Source organism: Pinus tabuliformis, chromosome Q, assembly GCF_031772625.1.
Source record: "Pinus tabuliformis cultivar Carrire ecotype Pingquan chromosome Q, CPIR1, whole genome shotgun sequence".
Classification (NCBI taxonomy): domain Eukaryota; kingdom Viridiplantae; phylum Streptophyta; class Pinopsida; order Pinales; family Pinaceae; genus Pinus; species Pinus tabuliformis.
Window position 1 is genome coordinate 986,387,078 of NC_142296.1, and position 23,486 is coordinate 986,410,563.

The following is a 23,486-nucleotide window of genomic DNA, read 5'->3' on the forward strand; positions in this document are numbered from 1 at the left end:
TGCAAAATTCCCTCAAAATAAGTTTCTTTACAAAGTTTTATTTATCTAATAAAATATTATATTTACTCAACCTATATTAAGACAAACAAGTAAAATAATAGTTAATTTTTTAATATTAAATTATAAAATGTGTGTAATTTTTCCTTATATAAAAATAAGTAGTCATCATAAAACTTAATAAGTACACATCACAAAGCAACTCTCATTTCAAAAGGGCATAGTTTATCTATTCAACCTTTTTTGTTTTTTTTGGGTATATTTTTTCTCAATTTTTTTTTTTTGAAATTTGGTAGGATTTTTTTAGAATCTTAAGTTTGAGCCTTGTAATTTGTAGAATCCAAATGTTCTGGGTGTTTTTCAGGGCCTTAAATCCATTTATATATATATATATATATATATATTCAAAAACACATTTTAAGTAACAATAAATCACATTTTGCCATCACCAAACTTCTTTTATTTTTTTTGTTTTAACCATAGTGAATTGATAACTCAATATAGTAATATAGACTAAGCCAATGATCAAACCTATTTGTTGTCACTATAAAACCAAGAATATATCCAACAACCCACAAGCAAAATATACCAATAATTTGTAACTTAGCAAGACCCATAATGCCCTGAATCATACAAAAGAGCTCTATCCTAATGGTCACCTAATCTTTAAACCCCCACCTAATCTTTAAACCTTGGCACAATAGAATGACATATCTCTCATAGAAATTGAGTAAACCCAATGATAAATTCCTTAAAATGCACCTTGCAAAAAGAGTTGACATATTATGATAATCTTTTACTAAGAGAAAGACAAAGCTTTGCAATCCTCATATCATGGGTGACGTGAACGAAGAATCAAGAATTTAATTATGTTTTATTGTCACGATACCCTAGATTGGTTCCTCGAATATTTTGCTTAAACACTCTTATATTGGGGACTTGTCTAAGTAGACGACGATTTCACTTGGATGGTGATTTTCTCATCAAAATCCAGTGATTTTATTTTTTCCAAAAAAAAAAATGATATTAGGTGTGTTTGAATTGTTTTTTTAATGGTGGAAATGGATTCAACACCCTCATGAACCCTTGAAGCACCTAAAATTCCCAAACTACCATAACCTAGAATTCTAAAAATTTCGTCAAAATCATACTGGAAAAACCATTATTTTTTTGGGAGAAATCCTCATCTATTTAGACAAAGCTTATTTGAGTTTGTTCACAATTTCTATTTTGAAAATGAACTACATTTGATAGCTCAAATCATTGTCCATAAAAAAATTTCAATATCACTCAAATCATTGACCATAAACATGTGATGGCTCACATCATTGTCCAAAAAAATTCAATATGACTCAAATCATTGACCATAAAAAAATCAATATGAGTAAGCCAAAAAGGTCGAACACAATAAATGTGTAAAAGAAAATCAAGAGCAGCAAATTACAATTTTTATTATTATTAAAGAGTGTTATAATTGAATAAGGGTTTGTTCACAATAAATATGTCAACTCACTTTATATAATGAGAATCAGAAGAGTGGCGAATTACAATTTTTCTTTATTAAAAAAGTGTTAGAATGGGAGTGAGAAGAGCAACCAAAGTACAAAAGAAATTAAAATAATCACAAGAATATTTAACATTAGGACCTCCATTTGCATTCCTCTCCATACGGCCCATTATTCACAGCATCGACGTACTGTGATAATACAAGAATAGATTCTACAGATCTGCCCCAGATGGTCAGATCAAGAACCCTGAGTTAGTACAAATGTTGACAAATGCCTTACAATAAAATGGGTTTGCTTTAATTTTTGCATTTCATGGTCGTTGTTCAAATATTCGGTTGCTCCATTGAAGGTACAAGACCACTGGTGAATTTAACATTCTAATGTGAAATTGAAAAAGAAAAGGAAAAGACCAACGAAACCGGCGCTGAAACTGCTATGTAATCTGAATCTTTCTCTGTTGTTGTTGCGAAGTGGATAAGTTTGTGAAGAGCCATCTTGATGCTGTGCAGTCGTCTGGTTTGGGGTTCGAATCATGGGGAGCGCTGACCGTGACAGACGCCCTCAGAAACGCCCTCGAATTGATAACAGCGAGGTAATGTGTGTTCTCTATCGATAATAAAAAACAGCAAAAGTATCAAAGGAGGAAACTTTGAATTGTAAGTAGATATTATAATTTTGGTCGGACTTGAGGAGATAAGGAAGGAGCAAATGGTGTGTGTAGGCAGAGCTTGCATCTAATAATCTTGCGAAGAAAAAGCAAAAGGAGCCTCTGCATGTTGATGATGATGATAACAAGGGATCGAATGTTGATGTTGCTGTCTATTCTTCTGCTTCCACACGCTTAGCTTCCCCTCCACGGCGTCCAGATGACAAAGATGGCCACTACGTGTTTGAGCTTGGAGAAAATTTAACATCTCGCTGTAATTGAATCACTCTTGAATTTCACCCTAGTCCTTATAAGTTTGTTTTTCTTTTTGCTTTTCTCTGTTCATTCTTCTGGGATAAAAATGAAGCCCTAACCATATTCATTGTCGCGGCAAAATCCTAAATGAAATCCTAACCCTATTCATTATCGCAACAAAATCCTTGCTGTGTTTACCCCCAGCTGTTATTGGCCTCGTCTTCAGTCAGATCCCGATGGCTTTTTGTTTCGTAATATTTGGTTTCCACTGGTTTTTTTTTGTTTTTTAATATCTAATCACTACTAGAATTCTGTTTTAGACGTTTAAACAAGGTTATTGTTTATTCTTAACTATGCAGGATTGGGTTGCCGTTAGTTTTTTGTAAATTTTATTTTTGAAAGGCAGGTGTGCCGTTGGGGTTTTGCAAATTTTAATTTTTAAAGATTGGTCGATTTTAGCCATATATCTAGAAGTTCCTATGCTGCCTTACAAGTTTTGCATTTTGAAAATTTATTCACCATAATAATCTTTCAATTGGATTCGGGATTCTGAACTGTACATGTCACTGCATAATCATATGGAATTTCACATACAAGGTTTTTCCGTGCTGCTATGGAATTTCACATAGAAGGGTTTTCGGTGCTGCTATGGAATTTCACATAGAAGGGTTTTCGGTGCTTCTTTAGTCATATGGAACTTCTGTTTAATGAGATGTTTTTGTTAGCATTTGCCATTGTGCCAAACCACGAGGAAATAACTGACTTTGAGCTTTGCGTTTGTGTTTGAACCATGCAGATAAGATCATGAGCAAAATGGGCGAAGGTACTGTTGCTATTCTATTTACTCAAGCATTTGTGTCTTTTGCTCTATCTCTTAATTTGAACAATTCAACATAACTTAGGCTGCTGGTTTTAAGTTAGTATTGATCACTGTTTTGGAGATCCCAATACTCTCTTAAATAGCAACTCTAGTGCATCAGCAGCAATGTTACCTTTGAATTTCATCCTACCATGATTTGCTCTAATATTTCCCTAATATTCCAGTCACAGTCTCTTGTAGAATTTTGTTGCTTCAGTAGGTAGCATTCCAAATTTCTCGACGCTATTGTAGATGGACCTAAAATAGGGATTTGGAAGTCAGTCCCGTAGGATTTTTGTTGATGATGTGGCTCCTGTTGTTCTTTTGCATTTGACAAATTCAGTGGATGGATTTCTTTCATAATGAGACAAAGTCAAAGAGTAGATAGGCTTTATCTTTCAGTGAAGTAGCATCTAAACTAAATTCAGTTCCTTGTAGAAAGGGTCGCAGCAAGTGCATATATGTGTTAGATACACCATTTTCTTCAATCATATCCCGATTTAGATACTGCATAGAAGTGGATAAAAAAATGATTTTGAGTGACAGACTAGGTTCAAACTTCACAGATATTCTTAGAAGAATGAAGGATGATTTTAATAAGAAATTGGGGAAATAAATCACTTATGAGGATGGCAATATTGAAGCGGCAAATGTTAGCTCAATTGGTGAAACCATCTACCCCAGGCATGTTGCCAATGAGGAGGCCATAGATTACATTATACATATCAAAATCTCGTGAGTTCCTTGGCCCTACCAGTCCCTATTGTGGCTGGTGGGGGAGCTGCCCTTCATTTGGATATTCTGGGGAAGAAGGGGGGATCCTGTGAGATTTTCCTTAAAAAGATGAAGACGGCAATGTTTCGTAAAGGCATGTCAATAATGAGGAATACAGTTTAGGTCAATCTACTATTGTCACAGAGGATTATTAGATCCTGGAAGTCAGTTTTCATTAATGTTATGGGCTGTACTTGGTATGTAAAAGTTCCATGGATTTTGTAATAGAAGCAATGTTGATTCCCAACATAACTAACTTCAACAGTTTGTTTAGTGAGGACGATTCGTCACTCTGTGAAAACTGGGATGACATGTAAGAACAAGGCAAGAGAATTTACTGCAGAAGGGCAAGTAAAAAAGACCAGAGCTCGAGATCTATTACTGTAAAATGTGTGCAGTAATTAAGAGTTCAAAGTTATTAATTATTACATGATCAAGTTCTAGAATGTTCTGTTCCTGTTATGAGATAGCTACTTGAATCACAAAGTCTAATCTTTTATAAATATTGTGTGATGCATGACACTGTCAGACTCAGAAGGCAACTGTTTTGTTTGTTTTTAACTGGTTAATTATGTACACATATCTCTAAAACAAAGGCGTTTTCATTGCTGTTGAATTGTTTATACCTCTGGGTGTTTGTGGAATTGAACCAAAATGGTATTTATTATTGTATGGTTGCAGTTCCTTTATTTCTACTGTTTGACAACATGAATATTTACCGATTATTGCCTCTTAACCATATCTATTTGAGAGTTCCTTTCCTTTCCATTGAATTAACATTCAGAATTAGGATTGGACAATAGTATTCAATCTTTTTACTTTTACTTTTTCCCATTTGAAATGTACCCACTCTAAGATGCAAATATGCTTGGCATATCCATGGGCTCAATCAACAGCAAACACTATTTTAAGAGTATATGCTACAACAAAATAAAGTGTATGGATTCTCTAATTGGGGTGACTTACAAGTTTGCAATTTGAAAACTTCCATAGAGGTTTTCTTGATCTCCTGTACAACGGTGTACTAGAGTTAGTGGAGTACCCTACACTTTTAAGACCTGTGCAATGATACTGTTTAGATATTGTGACTCCGCAATGACTCTCTGACTTCAAACACCTTTTACAATTGAAATAACAAACCACTAATTAAATTGAAAATAGAGTTTTTAAGTATCATTTGCTGCAGAAACAATGTTACAGTTTTGTTGCCAAAGTTCAGTATTGATGTGGTAGAGTCTTTTAGGGCCTTCATGCTGTGCTATCATGTATTATTGGCTGCTAATCTGGCTTGCTATTCTGTTCAGATCAACTTGTTTCAATTTTACTCTTATGAACTGCAGCACTAAATTGCTACCAAGGGTCATGATAAAAAGCCATAAATACACAGCCATAAAATTGTTCCATGTTGCAGAAGAACATCCAACATTTCTTATTGGAGCCCAGCAGATAAAGAAAGGTCAACATATGTGAAAATTGGTTTCTTGGTTCTTGAATGACTATTTTGTTACCTAGATAGTAGAAATAGATTAGTTCCTTTCTTTCAATTCTTATTGTCTTGCATATGAACTGTTTTTCCTGAACAAATTCTGAACCATTTAATTGGATTTAGTTGATCCATGGTGAAATTACATTGCAAGGGCAAGCAACACCATCGTTAGAGGGTAGATAATGAATGGCTTGAACGTTGTGTAGATGATTGAGTTGAAATACATTCTCACTGAACGGTTTATACTGTAAAGAATAGCACAGAGCTATATTCAGTGTATGAATGCATTTATGTAATGCCATTCATTAATGCAAAAAATGATGAAGATTTTCTGCGCTTTATTAATCTAATTGCAACTATTTCAGGTTAAAAGAACTGAAACATATACTTCTCATATTATACTGTTCAGATTAAAAGAACTGTGCTTCCAACATACTTAAATGTGTATTCCTGATATGATTATTTCTGGCTTCTAGTCAGTAGAGATGACATTTAAGACAATAGGAATTAAAGTTTGGAACACTTCTTGCAGAGTGTTCATAGTAATGGTCTGACTATTAGTAGAACTTAAATAGACATATTTTAATGAATATTGCCTGCATACTTATTGGAATTAAGACTTACAATTTTTGTTTCACACTGAACATTGCAAAGAGTTTGTTCACATACAGAAGCTTATGTCTTTGTTATTGTCTATGCTACTGATGTCGATTTTGATTTCTCATCTTTGATATGTAGGGACCTTTGGGAGAGTTCTGGAGTGTTGGGATCGTGAGAAGAAAGAATATGTAGCCATTAAGGTTGTGCGGAATGTACCAAAATATCGGGATGCAGCAATGATTGAAATTGATGTTCTACGTACACTTGCAGAGCATGATAAGGCTGGAAAACGGTCTGTATTTTGTTTTGACTCCATTTAATGTAGCTCGTTCTGCATTCTGTACTTTTTTCGTGGGTTTCATATATGGAAAGGTTGGGCATTTTTTTCAGTTAACTTGGATGTGTGATTTCCTATTTTGAGATTGGGTTTTATAGTTCCTTGCTTTTAACATGATTGACATTTACTTGCAGGGGTTGCTTACAATTGAAGAGGTGGTTTGACTACCGAAATCATGTGTGCATTGTAAGCCATTACTTTTTATTCCAAACTTCTTTCCAAAACGAGCATCTTAGATATTATCTTGGCAATTTAAGCATGTTTGGGATGGTCATCTATATATTCAAAGGATTTTGGCAGGTTTGTGAGAAGCTTGGGCTGAGTCTATATGATTTTTTGAGAAAAAATAATCATTGCCCCTTCTCTGTTGATCTTGTTCGAGATATTTCTCGTCAGCTTCTCAAGGCCGTTGCATGTATGTTGTCTCACTCTTACCAAATGCAGTTTGTTTGAAATATCTTGGATGTCTTTAATTAATTGGAGATTCAGCCATCCTATTCAGGAGGAATGATTAGAAAACTCTTGAATTTGTTAGCTAGCCAAGTTTATTGTTCTTCATATTGCATTTTCTTATTAATATTATGCTCCTTTCTTTGCCCAGGACTAGATCTCTTTACTCAATTATGTTAAGCAGATAGATAATTGGCATCGGGACTGTGTGGTTAAGAAATAGTCTAAATGTTTTTTTAGAAGGTCTCCTAAGATATCTTAAGATTGAGTTAGTTATCTGCAAAGACTAAATTGCATAAGTTTATGGTTTTATTTTTTTTTTTATTCTTACCGCTTTTTCTTGAGATTGCACATCTTCCTCTGACATATTACTCTTTTGCAGATATGCATGATCTCACACTTACCCACACGGACTTAAAGCCCGAGAATATTCTCCTTGTGTCATCGGATTATATAAAGATACCTGATAAGGTATAGATGGATCTCCTTCTCTGGGATGGCAGTGTTGAAGCTAATAGTGGGTGGTGTGAAATTTCAACCTTGTTATAATTTACAAATCAGTCATTGGTCCTAAAAGTTTGAAATATTTGCAAATATGATCTCTCTCTATGGAAATTCTTTTGATACAGTGCATGTCAAAGTAGCATTAGGTGCACACATGGTAGAGAGCTTAGGCACAAAATTCAAACAGTAGTTAGTCTGAATTTTGACTATCGCCCTTAGGCATGAGATCCAAACAATAACCGGTTGCTTGTTGACTACCACAGATAGAGTTGAAGAGGGTGGATGTTGAGACATATGCTTGGTGAGTTGATCACTTTGCTGTTTAGACCGGGAACTCATGTCCATATTTTTTCTTGCTTATCCCATTGGCTACTAAAAAAGATTCAGAACTAAATATTTTAAGAAAACAAAATGTAAAAGAGACTATAAATAAAAAGACCCACCATCCTTGATTGACTTCAATGTGTCATAAGTTTTGCAAGTACTGTTACATGGAAATTTTAAACACAGACCAAATATTCCCTTATGCTATGAGCTTTGGACGTTCATCATATGTGTGGATGGTATTCGTTTTGTGGGTAACCATATAATGGATAGATTCTCCATTTCAGTGAATTTCATAGTGTGCAATTTGGTAATGAAAATGTTTTTTTATGCGTTTGAAGTTACGTTGCACGAGTTTCTGGTGTGTGGATACCTCCGGTACACGGCAACAAGGCCAAAAGCTTTGCCAAAATTTACAGGAAACGTCAAGTTCAGAGTGACAATAATATAATATATTAAATTTAATATATATTAAAAAATAAAATAATAATTATTTTTTAAATTAAGTATAAAGGTTAAATGTACATACCAAATTAAAACAAAGAATTAACATATGTAACTCAAAATACTTAATTAACATATGAGTATATCATAAATCAAAATGCTTAAAACCCAATATTGAAGGTTGAAAATGAAGATCATATGACATAAATCAATGAATCATAAATCTACCCCTTTTATTTAATTACATAACCATAGGCATAATGTAAATACTAAAAAGTGATAGCCTTCTATGAGACCTTATACATTTCACCCATGGCATTAATGATTCCCATATCTTGATTTGCATAGAATCAAGTCTTTATCTTGGGACGCTCTAGTCCTACCTTTAAGTATTATGGGCACTAATGGTAAAACCAGTCCATCAACATTGACTCTAGTTTATTGATGTTCTGACATTAGAGAGTAAACTTTAGCCTTGGCAATTGGTAAAAGGCACATTTTTCATTTGACTTGACACCTTATATTTTATTTATTAATGTATGCCACGGGTACAATGCTATGCTCCACCTAATATCCCTTGAACCTTACACTTGAATGACTGATAATTAACTTGATATGCCTTAATTGAAAATTCATGGCAAGTGTTAGGTTCCTGTAATATTAGTGTAGCCCCCTTATTGTTATTGTTAGCATCACTCTCTTATTGTTATTGTTGTGCTCCATAGAAGCCCACTATTGTTATTGTTGTGCCCTTACATTATTTTTGTTATGTAGGCTTTGATTATATTGTAACCCCTTAAACTCCTATATATACCAAAGAGGTCTTGTCATTTGTATCATTCAAGAATTGTTCATTTATGTGATGTAAAGGAGGTTGCCCCCTCGAAGAGGCTAATTTTCAAGTCGTCGATCTATTCTTTCTTTTGTTTTGTGATCTGATTGCATAACATTGGTATCCCAACTTTGGATTCTAGGGCTTCGCTGCTTCAAACAGGTCAATCTTAGCATATTCTCTATAACTTTTTTTATACGAGGCTTCAGATGTTGAAATTTCGACCACGTGGAGTAGAAATCTTGGTGAATTGTGTAAAAATTTAAGATCTTGGTTTGCTATATTTTCTAAGATATGGTCGAATAAGTTAGAGTTTCTCCATGCTCCAGAATTTAGTTTTAAATAGGTGACTTGGGGAAATCGTCATAACTTCCTCTTCGAGCATTGGATTTGAACTTCATAAAAAGTGACTGAAAGTGAATAGACTTTAGTGTTAAAATTGGTAACTAGGGCCAAACTCCATGTGGGTCTACTATTTATGGCAGCTGATACTTTTCTTGGATTTCTCTCGTCGAGAGGTGTAGGATTGATCTAAAGATCATCCGATTTCGACATGTATTCATGGAGATATGAATTTATTTGTGTTATGTGACAATTTGTCAAGGTCGGCCAACAACCAAATTATCCCCAACCAACCTCAACGTTTTACCATAAATAGAGGTGGCCTTCAAGTCATTTGGACACACACCTCTTGTGATCTCTTCCTCTCCACTTGTTTGGGTTTTGGTGGAAGGAGAAGTCCCTAAGAGAATACGCTGCCCTAGAGGAGATGCCCTAGCTCTAGACGCTGTCTAAAACTACCCATACGCTGCCCTAAATTACAGTCATGAGACATCTAGAGGCAGGCCCTATAGACGCAGTCATGGAGGATGATTATCATATTGAAAAGAGACACCTACAGTGACCTAAAGGAGACTCTCCTACGCAGTGCTAGGAAAGGCACCTACACTGACCTAAAGGAGGCTCTCCTACGCAGTCCTAGGAGAGGCTTTAACGCAGGTAAGGAGACGCCCTAATCACAGCCATGAAGGAGATCTAACCACAACAAATGATGCCCTAATGCACTGTCCTAGAAGGCTCCCATATGCAGTCCTAAAGGAGACTTAAACACATTTAAGGGTGCCTTAGGCCGCAGTCAATAAGGGTTTTTATGCAGCAAAGGAGGCACATGTACACAGTAAAGGAAGAGGCCTTATCCGCAACAAAGGGAGGGTTGATCAACAACCCTATACGCTGGTAAAGAGGAGACCAAATCTGCTGTTCCATTGTGCCCTAAACCGCAGGTCAAGAGGTGCCATAAATCCGCAGTTAAGGGTGACATAGAAGTCCTTATATGCTATTCTGAGGTGTCTTAAATACACTATTATTAGAGGCCTCAATCCATAGTTAAGGGTGACTGTGCTAAGAGGCCCTTACACGCTGTTTCATAGCTAGAGTTCTAATAGGTAGTTGCTGTCCAGAAGGAGGCCTTACGCAGTCACATAGCCCCTGGGATAATGCCACATTGCTAGAGGTGACAACATGGCCATTTCCGTATTGTTTGGGAATGATATGCTGGGTAAAAGTATCCAATGAGGAGGAGATATGGGGTTGCTGCATAAACGCTGATTGGGTCACTGTATGAAGGGACAAGGTTACAATCAACCACTGGGCTAGGCGGCAGGCCATAGCCAGCATTTGGAGGCCTCTTTAAGTGTTGTGTTCAGATGCTATAAGGCCGTGTATCATTGGAGAAAATGTGTGCAAGCAAGCCGCATTCAATAGGTGGACTGTGGGGTTTGTTTAGAGTGTTGTAGCTCACAACGTTTGTGCTCTATCTAGTGCCCAGGTCTGTTATGAAATGCTTCAGTCCTCACTGCATATGAAAGGTGTCAGATCAACAACCTTGTCATTATCAGTGAGGCAACGAAGGCAGAAGAGCTTTATAGAAGGACAACTTCAGTATTCTGGGTATTTGGTTGAGCTGCTCTAGGCCTATCATCTGCTGCTTTGTGTCATCTTCATGGTGAAGATCTCTGATGTCTGATCTCCTATCTTGGCAAGTCAAAGTGTTGACTTTAAATGTATATGTACTATCTCTCTCTGCTGAACTATTGAAGACGATAAGAAGATTTGATCAAGGGTTTCCCCACATTGGGGTTTGTCCCTGGCTGGCACCACATCTTCAATTTTTGGAAGTCCTCAATGTGCTCCATCATTGAACCCTTTCGTTTGAGATTTATCAATTGGCTAAAAAACGTGTTGCTTTTTGTATCTTCATAATGTGCTATCATTTCATCTGTAAAAATAAGTCCAAGTGACAATTTGTTTACGAGAGCAAAGCCATCGATACCATACAAACTGTTTTGGTTCCAAATATAAAGTTGCAATGTGTACCTTTTGTGTGTTTTGCACATTATGGAGATCGAAAAATTGCTCCATTTGTAGTATCCATGATACGGGATCCTTGTCATCAAACTTCCTCATATCAATCTTTGGAACATGGTGGTTCTTCGATCCAACATTAGAGTCTATGAAATCATGATTAACATTTATTTTGTTGTCTAGATATCTTCGGCAAAATCACATAATCAATCTTTTGTCGACGCGTTTCGAACCAACCAGTGTGGTTCATCGTCAGGACAAGTTGAAGAACTAATCTGGCTTAGCTTGATTAAATAGAGTGTGCAGAGACTCCAACGGCTATATTGCAACGGCTAATTTTGACCTGAGGATCAAAGTCAAACCACTGATTTTTATTATTAATAGAAGTTAATTGAATAATATAATAAATTTAATGTTTTAAATATAATGGTCATTATATCTTCATATTTATTAAATAACTTATATTTATTATTATCCCCAAATTATTTAAATACAAATAGATAGTATTAAATTACTATTAATCTTAGAATTTAGTTACAATAGGTAATTGTTTAAATTAAAGGGTCCAATGGTAAACTAGATATAATGGACATTAATAAATTATGGTAAACTAAATAATGGTAAAATAAATAAAATGGTCATTAATAAAATTATATCTTCATATAACCTATATTTATTATTATTACTAAATAATTTAAATACAATAAATAGTATTAAATTACTATTATTCTAATAATATAGTTACAATAGGTAATAATAATTATTAAAATTAAGGGTCCAAAGGTAAACTAGATCTTCTCCAAAATAAATCATTTTTATTAAAAATGATTTATTTTGGAGAAGATCTAGTTTACCTTTGGACCCTTAATTTTAATAATTATTATTACCTATTGTAACTATATTATTAGAATAATAGTAATTTAATACTATTTATTGTATTTAAATTATTTAGTAATAATAATAAATATAGGTTATATGAAGATATAATTTTATTAATGACCATTTTATTTATTTTACCATTATTTAGTTTACCATAATTTATTAATGTCCATTATATCTAGTTTACCATTGGACCCTTTAATTTAAACAATTACCTATTGTAACTAAATTCTAAGATTAATAGTAATTTAATACTATCTATTTGTATTTAAATAATTTGGGGATAATAATAAATATAAGTTATTTAATAAATATGAAGATATAATGACCATTATATTTAAAACATTAAATTTATTATATTATTCAATTAACTTCTATTAATAATAAAAATCAGTGGTTTGACTTTGATCCTCAGGTCAAAATTAGCCGTTGCAATATAGCCGTTGGAGTCTCTGCACACTCTATTTAATCAAGCTAAGCCAGATTAGTTCTTCAACTTGTCCTGACGATGAACCACACTGGTTGGTTGGAAACGCGTCGACAAAAGATTGATTATGTGATTTTGCCGAAGATATCTAGACAATGTTATGGATCACAGAAGTCTAAATTCTTTAATTTATTTTGTTCTCATCATGAGTTTCTTTTACTACCCTTTCGCCATTAGTAAGCATTTCTTGTAGAAACTTTGTCAAATATGTCTTCAAATCTTCCATCTTAGCTTCCACGCCTTTCTTTAAATCATCCATCTTAGATTCCATCCCATCCATCTTAGCTTCCACGCCATCCATCTTAGCTTCTACGCCTTTCTTTAAACCATCCGTCTTAGCTTCCACGCCATACATCTTAGCTTCTACGTCTTTCTTTAAACCATCCATCTTAGCTTCCACGCCATACATCTTAGCTTCTACGTCTTTCTTTAAACCATCCATCTTAGCTTCTGTTTACTTTTTGTGCAAGTGAAATTTGTTGCATTTGGTCTCGTAGTTTTGATATATCATGTTGCATTTCTTCCTCTTCTTCATGAGTCATGTTAGAGCTTTCAGGTTGCTTACTAGGTGTTTCCATTTTCTTTCTTCGGGGCATCAATTACTGATAATAATGCTTCACTATGCCCTTTGAATTCCTTCAAACTATTTTTTCAAACCAAACTTATGCAAAAATTAAAAAAAACTACACACCTTTTTTCACTTTGTAGGAGCTCGATATCGAATCTGCTGTATCTTTGTAATTTTGGATCTCCAAGATCTGAAATTTCTTCCTGTGGTAACCCTTTGAGTACTCTTTCTAACCCCGAAAGTCTGATAAAGATTGGATTCTCCAATGAAGTGTTATTCCAAATCTCCCACAATGCCCTGATTATATACTGGTTTAGTAGAGCGAGCTTGTACAAAGTGCCACGTGTCACTGTTTTGACCTTATGATCTGAAATTGATACACAGAAAACTACAGTCTGTCCTCTTTCTATAACTTCTTACGAAAGTTCAATCTGATGCCTAAAAAAAAGTTATGACGATTTTCCCTAGGTCACCTGTTCGAGATATAATTCAGGATCCTGAAAAACCCTAACTTCCTTGGAATATATCTCCGAAAATATAGCGAGGCAAGATCTGAAATTTGGACTTGAGGTTCAAAGCGATTTCAGCTCAAATGGGTTTTTTTTCGCTTCTGAAATGTTGCAGAAGAAAAGTTATAACAAAAATGCCATGATGACCTGTTTGGAGCAGCGAACCCTAGAATCCAAGCTCTGATACCAAATGCTGTGAAACCAGCTCACAAAAAGATAGAAAAGATAGATCAACGACCTAGAAATCAACCTCTTCGAGGGGGCAACCTCCTTTATATTACACAAATGAACAATTCTTGAATGATACAAATGACAAAACCTCCTTTTTATATATAGGACTTTAAGGGGTCACAATATAACCAAAGCCAACCTAACAATAATAATATGAGGGCACAAAAATAACAATAGTGGGCTTCTATGGGGCACAATAATAACAATATGGGGACAATAGGGGCACAACAATAACAATAAGGGATACAATGACAATGGTAATGGGGGAATCACTAGTATTATAGGGACCTAACATTGTGTTCTCTTGTCTTGACTTGTTTTCTGATGTTTATGTTTATGTTCTATCTGCACTTTATTATCATGCTGATGTGATTGCTAACCTGGAATTGATATTGAGCTAAAATGGAAAAATTAAAGCAAATTGCTCTAAGCATAGAACATACTTAAAATTAACATGTAGTTTCTCGTGTATCAATTTTAGGGCCTAAGGCAGAAACAATGATATGTGGCATCCCGTACAAGTGTGCTCTACTGAACCCGTCCATAATCAGGTCATGTGGGAGTTTGGCATAACTTTATCTTGAAGAATGCAATCTTGGTCCAATTTATGGCATTGGAAAGAAGACTCAGAGTGCTACCATAGGACAAAATTTCAGTTCTTGGGAGGCCAAAATTACCGAGATACAACAATTTCAAGATTGGACTCTTAAAAGCAAGAAAAAATGTGTATTTTTTTAAATTTTACATAACTTTTGTTTGAAAAATCAATTTGAAGTGATTCAAAAGGCATAGTGAAACATAGGTATCATTGTTTGATTCCAAAATGCCTCGAAACAAAAAAATGGATAAAACTAGTAAGCAACCAGAAAACTTTATTATGGCGTATGTAGAAGAGGAACAAATGCAACATGATATATTAAAATTACGAGACCAAGTGCAACAAATTTCGTTCTCGCAAAGAGTAACCAAAAATGAATTGGAAGTTAAGATGGATGGTTTAAAAACAAACATGAGGGTTTTTAAAGTAGACATAGACATGATGAATGTCAAGTTGGAAGCGTTGACAAAGTTGCTGCAAGAAAGGCTTCCCAGTGGTGACAAGGTAATCCATGAAAATCACGATGAAGACAAAAATAATATGAATTATGATTTTAGAGACTCCAATGTTGGGTTTAAGACCCACCACATTCTAAAGATAGATATGAGGAAGTTTGATGGCAAGGACCTGGTAACATGGATACTACAAATGGAGCAATTATTTGATTTACATGATGTGCCGCACACATAAAATGTACGCATTGCATCTTTATATTTATAACAAAATCAGTTTGTGTGATACCGATGGTTTTGTTCTCGTAAATCAATTGTTGCTTGGAGCAACAATTTTTTCAGAAAAAATGGTAGCACATTATGAGGATACAAAGAGCAATATCTTCTTTAGCCAATTGATACTCAAACAAAAGGGTTAAATGATAGAGCACATTGAGGACCGCCAAAGATTGAATATCAAGGTAAATGATATTCCAGAGGAGCATAGGATTGATGCGTTCATAGGGACTTTAAAAGATGACATCCAACATGAGGTTCGTCTTTGGGAACCTAATTCATTGGAGATGACATTCAATGTGGTAAGAAAAGTTGAAAGCAAAATTATGACAACAAGGAAGTCTGCCACTCACAACTATAAAGATGAAAGTGTTGCTACTCCTAGCCTCCCATCACCTACAAGGTTGACATCACAACAACTAGAGAAAAAAAGAGCAAAAGGGCTTTGTTATGGTTGTTATATCAAGGTAAATGATATTCCAGAGGAGCATAGGATTGATGCCTTCGTAGGGACTTCAAAAGATGACGTCCAACATGAGGTTCGTCTTTGGAAATCCAATTCATTGGAGACGACATTCAACGTGGCAAGAAAAATTGAAAGCAAAATTATGACAACGAGGAAGTCTACCACTCACAACTATAAAGATGAAAGTGTTGCTACTCCTAGCCTCCCATCACCTACAAGGTTGACACCACAACAACTAGCGGAAAAAAGAGCAAAAGGATTTTGTTACATTTGTGATAACAAAGACACTAAGGGTCATAAGTTTGCTGAGAAGAAATTATTTTACATAGATTGTGAAGAGGAGGAAGAAAATGAACAAGAAACATCAAAAGAATATGATATACACCAAGAACCAACCCTAGAGAAAGAAGAAATGAATCTGACCATATATTGTAATGCATTGGTAGGAATTACCACTCAAACTCTCAAGATAGAATGATATATTAAGAAAAAAAGGTAATAGTGTTGATTGATTCTGGTAGTACCCATAATTTTATTAATTGTAAGGTAGCCAATGAATTGAATTGCTTTCTATATCCAACACCAATGTCAAGTGATGGTTGCAAATGGAGGAACTATAAATTTCTTAGGGAAGTGTCATAATATCAATTTAACCATGGGGTAATATGTATTGAATAGTCCAATGCTTTCCATTCCAATGGGTGGTGCTGATATAGTATTAGGAGTCCAATGGTTACAATTTTTGGGGACAATAAATTCTAATTTTCAAGAACTTTTCTTGAAATCTTCATGGGAAGGAAAGAAAATTGAATTAAGGTGCATCACAGCGAAACTGGTGAAGATAATCATCTCTAATGGCATGAAAAAGCTTTTGAAGAAAGAACAAGGAGGCATAAGTGCACAATTATCTTCACTAGATGTGCAAAGTGCAAACATCAAAATCATCTGTTTCTCTAGATCTCCAAAGAATCTTGGACAATCATTTCAAGGTATTTGAGACTCCCAAAGGCCTCCCACCTATTTCTGATCAAGATCATGCTATTCACTTGTTTCCAGGAAGCATTCTTCCAAACATCAGACCTTACAGATATCCCTATGCCCAAAAGAGTGAAATTGAACGTATGGTTGCAAAAATGCTAGAGGCAGGTATAATTCAACCTAGCCAAAGTTTTTTCGCTGCTCCAATAGTATTGGTACACAAGAAGGATGGATCATGGCATGTGTGTGGATTATAGGGAGCTTAATAAGCTCACTATTAAAAATAAAATTTCCAATCCTTCCATTGATGAATTGTAGGATGAATTACATGGAACAATTTACTTCACCAAGCTGGATATTTGTTCAGGATATTATCAAATTAGAATGAAGACAAAAGACATTCCGAAAATAACATCCAAAACTCATGAAGGTCATAATGAATTTTTGGTCATGTCTTTTGGTCTTACTAATGCACCTTTCCACATTTCAAGGTTTGATGAATTTTGTTTTCAAACCCACCCTTAGAAAATTTGTGTTAGTATTTTTTGATGTTATACTAATCTACAACAAATCTTGGAAGGATCATATTCAACATGTTGATAGGGTGCTCAAAGCCTCAAACTATTGGAGGAGAAACAATTGTATGTAAAAACCTCCAAATGTTTCTTTGGGTTATAGGAAGTGGAATATTTGGGTCATATTGTATCTCATGAGGATGTTAAGGTAGAACCTAACAAAATTAAAGCCATCAAGGAATGGAAAATCCCCACAACCCTAAAACATCTTCGAGGATTTCTTGGGTTGCCATGGTATTATCGTAATTTTGTTAAGAATTATGGGAAAATAGCAACACCTCTAACAACATTAATGAAGAAAGATGCATTTTTTTGGATTTTAGAACCAGCTAAGTCCACATCTTAAAGAGGCAATGTGCCAAGCTCTGGTTTTAGCTACTCCAAATTGCACAAAAACCTTTATGGGGGAATATGATGTCTCAAGAAATGGAATTGGTGTTGTTTTAATGCAAGAAGGAAGACCCATTGTTTTTGAAAGTCATCAAAACAAGGGAAAGTATTATTGTCCCCTTCCCGTTTTTCCTGACAGGTTATCAACACGAACTAGAGCAAGGTGAACAGTTCAGTTGTGACACTCATTAGATCTCTCTCTTCTGTTCTTAAAATTTCACTTGCATATAGTGTAGTCTGTTGGACTCACCTCATCTCCAATGTTTTTTTCAAGTCTAAAGTATTGACATTAGGGCCTCAATACTATTTTCATGGTTCCATCGTTTTAGAGTCTACATGCTCCTTGATGGAATGGGCCACAAGCTCATGAGCCACATTCCCAGTCGAGACCGGTACCCGAAATGTCCAAATATGCACAATCACACTCCCGAAACGCTCCAAAGTACCCATAGATGTTCTTGACGATTTTGGAGCATTTCATACTTGCTCCTAGGAGCGTGGGAGCATATGGGGTACATGCTCTCCAATGGCCAGGAGCAGTATCTTTGTAACATAGGTTTGAAGTAATTCTTCAAGAGCAACTAGTAATATATAGGTCATTTGGTTAGAGTAAACAATTATCCAAATAGGACTATACATTCACCCATCGACCTTTATGTGTTTGGATGCACACATGTTAGCTGTTAGCTCACTTTGGCTTATAAAATATTACAATATTCAACCAATATTAAGATATTGTTCAAGTATGACAAAGATATTATTTAAAGTAATATTAAACAATATTAAAATACTATTTAAGTTGTGTTATATATTTAATTATTTTTGCTTGAAAATATAAGTTTTTTCTTTTTGAAATGTAGTTTATGTTTCCTGGATTACAGGAGCACAAAGGAACTGCTTTGGTCTCATGGATCCAAAATCACAGTAAATTAACCATATTTTGACTGAAATTTCCAAAAAAGAATAGAAAATCTGCCTCATGTGTGACTTGAAAAAACCAAAATGTCCACATTTTGATATTTAGCAGATAAGAAAAAGAAATAGACTAAGAGTTAGAGCCTAGCAACTTAGTAAGGAATACTCATATAGAATCTGCTGTGACCAAAACTAATACAAATTTGCTTGAAACTGGCTGACCAGATAATTAAAAAGACCAGCCTCTGATAAACTAGTAAATTATCTTCCTAGCCAGTGAACATCAAGGACTGGAAGTGGAAACATCATGAAGAAAGGGGCTAAGTGGCATTTTGGCAATTTGCCAGAAGGATCCAATTATTCTTTGGTAAGCATAGGGCTTGGAACATGGTCCTACAATAAGTTTTAAAAACTGTCATCCCACCTGCCATCTGCTAAGGCAAAGGAGCTACCCTTCCTAAAACTTCATCCTAGGTTAGAATTATGTTAACTACATCCAAGCTTTCCTGTAACTGCTTCAATGCGAATTTGGAGTTTCATTCTATTTCAAAATTTTCTCTCCCATCTCTGCCAATGCAGAATTCACCTCCTGCTTCAGCTCCTTGGCTAGGGTACAAACTTTAAGTCCTCTGTCAAGAACTTGAATGTTTGGGGTCCTGTAGATGAGAGCCAGATGGATCCACAGCCTTGAGATGTCCCTGCTACAATATTTTGGTACCAACTCTGCTCTTCAGAGCTTACTCCCTCAATTCTGTTAATTCCTTGAGCAAAATCACCTTCCTAGTTGGAAATTTCTTGCCAGCCATCTGCTGCTTCAACACCTACTAAATGTTGATTTTGATCTGCTCTTTAGCGTTCTAAGTGTTGCCTTCCTGTTCTCCCTCTCCTTGCCCTGGTTTTCCTTCAATCCCTAAAGCTCTCTCCACTATCAACTCCAAAAAAAAGGAACGAATAAAACTAAACTAAACCAGCACATGAGGAGGTAGAGGCTGGCAACTTACCAGAGGAACCTGAATTCTGAACTGGCGTATAGCGTGTAGAGCTCCTTGACATCCGTAACAATCCAAGCTACTGAAAATTGTTCTGAATTTGAGGAAAGTGTAGAGAATGAGTTCCTGAAGGCCATGAGGCTGGAAGAAAGTGGCTGTCCAATGGAGGAAACACAGATTCATTTGGCAGATAAGAACCTACACGTCCACATTTTGATATTTAGCAGATAAGAAAAAGAATCAGACTAAGAGTTAGAGCCTAGTAAGGAATACCCATAGAGAGTCTGCTGTGACCAAAACTAATACAAATTTGCTTGAAACTGGCTAATCAGATGTTAAAAAAGACCAGCCTCTGATAAACCAATACCTATCTTCCTAGCGAGCGAACATCAAGGACTGGAAGCATCATGAATAAAGGGGCTAAGCAGCATTGGCAGTTTGCCAGAAGGATCCAATTATTCTTTGGTAAGCATAGGGCTTGGAACATGGTCCTACAATAAGGTTTAAAAACTGTCGTTCCACCTGCCTTCTACTAAGGCAAAGGACCTACCCTTCATAAAACTTCATCCTAGGTTAGAATTATGTTAACTACATCCAAGCTTTCCCATAACTGCGTCAATGTGAATTCGGGGTTTCGTTCTGTATCAAAAATTTTCTCCCAGCTCCGCCAATGCAGAATTCACCTCCTGCTTCAGTTCCTTGGTTAGGATATAAACTTTAAAGGCTCTGTCAAGAACTTGAATGTTTGGGGTCATGTAGATGAGAGCCAGATGGATCCACAGCTTTGAGATGCCCCTGTTACAATATTTTGGCATCAGTTCTGCTCTTCAGGGCTTACTTCCTCAATTCTGTTAATTCCTTGAGCACAAATGATCGTCCTAGTTGGAAATTTCTTGCCAGCCATCTGCTGCTTCAACACCTAGTAGATGTTGACTTTGATCTGCTCTTTAGGGTTCTAAATGTGGCCTTCCTATTCTCCCTCTCCTTGCCCTGGTTTTCTTTTAATCCCTAAAGCTTTCTCGACTATCAACTTAAAAAAAAAGGAACGAACAAACAAAGAAAACTAAACTAAATCAGCACATGAGGAGGTAGAGCTTGGCAACTCACCAAAGGAATTGAATTTTAAACTGGTGTATGGCATGGAGAGTTCCTTGACATCTGTAACAATCCAAGCCACTGAAAATTGTTCTAATTTGAGGAAAGTGTAGAGAAAAGAGTTCCTGAAAACCATGAGAGTGGAAGAAAATGGCTGCCCAATGGAGCAAACACAGATTGATTTATATCTTCTTCTTTTCAAATGGAAAACAGTCCATTGCAATGAAAATTCAGAAATAAATCATTCTCTTCCTCCGACATTTTAATCCAGGAAAGAGGGTGCTGGTACCATGCTGGCTCATCAGAAGAATCATTGATAGCCACATATGAAAATACAGTATGCAGGGTAGCATCATGCCCACCAGGATTTTAACCTGGGTCATTGTGGTGACAACTGCTGAAAGTTGCCACTAGACCACAGCCCAACAGACAACACAGATTGATTTATTATAATTTAACCATGCTAAAATAAGTTGGTATCATTGCAAGTTACTATTAGCATATCTTATCACGGACTTATTTGTCATGGCTCTCGAGTAGTCTGTACGGAAAAGTCTATGTTCCTGCTTACAAGAAACTATCATATTTTAAATCTTAAGAGGTCAGCATTCAACCTTGTCACATACCCTTATACTCTGATCAAGATCCTCTTGACATTTCTTTTTCCTACATTCTATGTGGCATTTCTAGGATCCTCTTGATATATATTTTTCTATATATTAATAGGAAAAGGCAGTCTTTCTCCTCAAGTATACACAATTGTTTCCGCTGTTATATGTATGATGCATGTAGCTTGCCTGATAAATTATGTCATGTGAGAAAATTCATCTTGTTAAACCTATGTGACATGTACTTCCTATATCTGCCATCTGGCAATGTGTTCACAACTTTGCTACTTAGATTTTTACCATTGTTATCTGTGTAACTTCTTTGTGCATGGATTTGAAATAGAACGTTCTTATCAATGTAGAGACAACATGTTGGTTAGCTTTTGTAGTTCTCATGTAAATGAACGATAGGTAAAATAACTGGGAAATATTTTCATCAGGGCAATTTGACTCTGCTCTCTAAACTGATGTTTTTGCAGCTTCTAAATCGGATGTAAATGTTCATTGGATACACTTTCTTTTACAAAATGATGATGACAATCTCATGTCCAACTGGCTATTAAGTGCTTTATATATTTAATTTTTTATTCCTCTTCGTTTCAGTGTTTAGGTTCTTATAGAAGGCTTGATGATAGTCTGGTTAAAATATCTTAATAACTAATTATGTTGCTTGTATCTGTTAGAATTCCTCAGATCCAGGAAGACATTACATGCGTGTGCCTGTGTCAAGTGCAATTAAACTAATAGATTTTGGGAGTGCCACATATGAAAGCCAACGCCATTGCTCAGTTGTTTCCACCAGACATTACCGTGCACCTGAGGTGATTTTGGGTACTTTTCTCCCTTCGCTACAGACTGCAATTTTGTTTAGGATAGTCTACAATCATTTTACCCTTTTTTTTTTGGGTATTTTGGAAGGTTGCTATTAACTAATTCTGCTCCACCTACTCTTATTTGCTTGTCTCTTTTATTTTTTCATTTTTTATCAACTTGTAGCGTCATTTTTGTAATTTATATTGTTTGTTATAGTGCAACTAATACATATACTTTTCAGGTCTTGGATGGAGTTATCCTTGCGATCTGTGGAGTGTTGGCTGCATTCTAGTGGAATTGTGCTTGGTGTGTCAATATACTACATGGTTTTGTTAGGTTGAATTGCTTGGGAGGTGTTTATCGGTAATCAAAGATATGCAGTTGGCCACTTTTATAATTTCTTTTCTCCCTAAAGGTTGTTTAAATTGGCAGGGCGATGCCCTCTTTCAGACCCATGAAAATTTGGAGCACCTTGCAATGATGGAGCAGGTATTGGGACCTATTCCCCAATACATGATCAAAAGGGCTGGGTGAGTTATACTGCAGACTCTTACAAGCCATCAAGCTAACCAGTTCAGCATTTCTTGTATGCCATATTTTTTCTTCTTTGGAACTCTGACATGAAATGGTATGGCAGTCAACATGCAGGGAAGTACTTCCGAAATGGTAGAGAACTTAATTGGCCTGAGGGGGCATCATCTAGGGAGAGTATTCGAGCAGTTCGGAGGTTACCCCATCTACGGGTAATTAAATTTTAAATTTTTAAGTTTTAATCCCACAACACTAACGTAATGAGTGTTTTCTGCCTGTAGTGTGCACATCCTTACACATGAAGGATTGATAGTCAAGTCTGTGGCTTGTGTTGTTTCACCAGAATCTCATCATGCAAAATGTTGACCACTCAGCGGGAGCCCTCATTGACTTGCTTCAGCGTCTTTTAACTTTTGACCCAATTGAGCGTATTTCTGCTAAAGAAGCTTTGAAGCATGAATTTTTTCGAGAAAGAACCTAGATAATAAGCTTAGTGTAACTGTGAGCATGTGTTTTGTATATCTGCTGCGTATCCTTCCAACAGGTCCATATTCTTACATGTTTTGGAATCGAGGAAAAAAGTCTATGTTTTCACAGTTGTTATCAATCGAGCAGTTTGTTTTCATGTGTATTCAGCAGCAGGACATTCTTAAAAGAGGATGATATTTGGCTAGAGAATCCAGAGGACCAGATATTTATGGATTGGAAAAAAAAAAGGAAATTCATTTGCTCCTTCTCAGTGAAAA

At 35.7% G+C, this 23,486-nt stretch overlaps 1 protein-coding gene across 2 annotated transcripts; it reads left to right on the forward strand.

Annotated features, from left to right (window-relative positions):
• Positions 1-1,617: 1,617 nt before the first annotated feature.
• On the forward strand, positions 1,618-23,486 carry LOC149222793 (serine/threonine-protein kinase AFC2-like). Of its 2 annotated transcripts, XM_089385632.1 has the most exons (13): positions 1,628-1,755; positions 2,015-2,097; positions 2,227-2,425; positions 3,203-3,229; positions 6,264-6,417; positions 6,597-6,648; positions 6,763-6,877; positions 7,295-7,383; positions 22,080-22,227; positions 22,451-22,515; positions 22,642-22,739; positions 22,847-22,952; positions 23,084-23,486. In XM_089385632.1, the coding sequence occupies exons 1-13, from the start codon at positions 1,734-1,736 to the stop codon at positions 23,219-23,221; spliced, it is 1,296 nt and encodes a 431-aa protein (XP_089241758.1). In that variant the 5' UTR covers positions 1,628-1,733; the 3' UTR covers positions 23,222-23,486. The 2 variants fall into 2 exon arrangements, with proteins under 2 accessions (XP_089241759.1, XP_089241758.1); XM_089385633.1 differs by lacking the exon at positions 2,227-2,425 and having other exon boundaries at positions 1,618-2,097.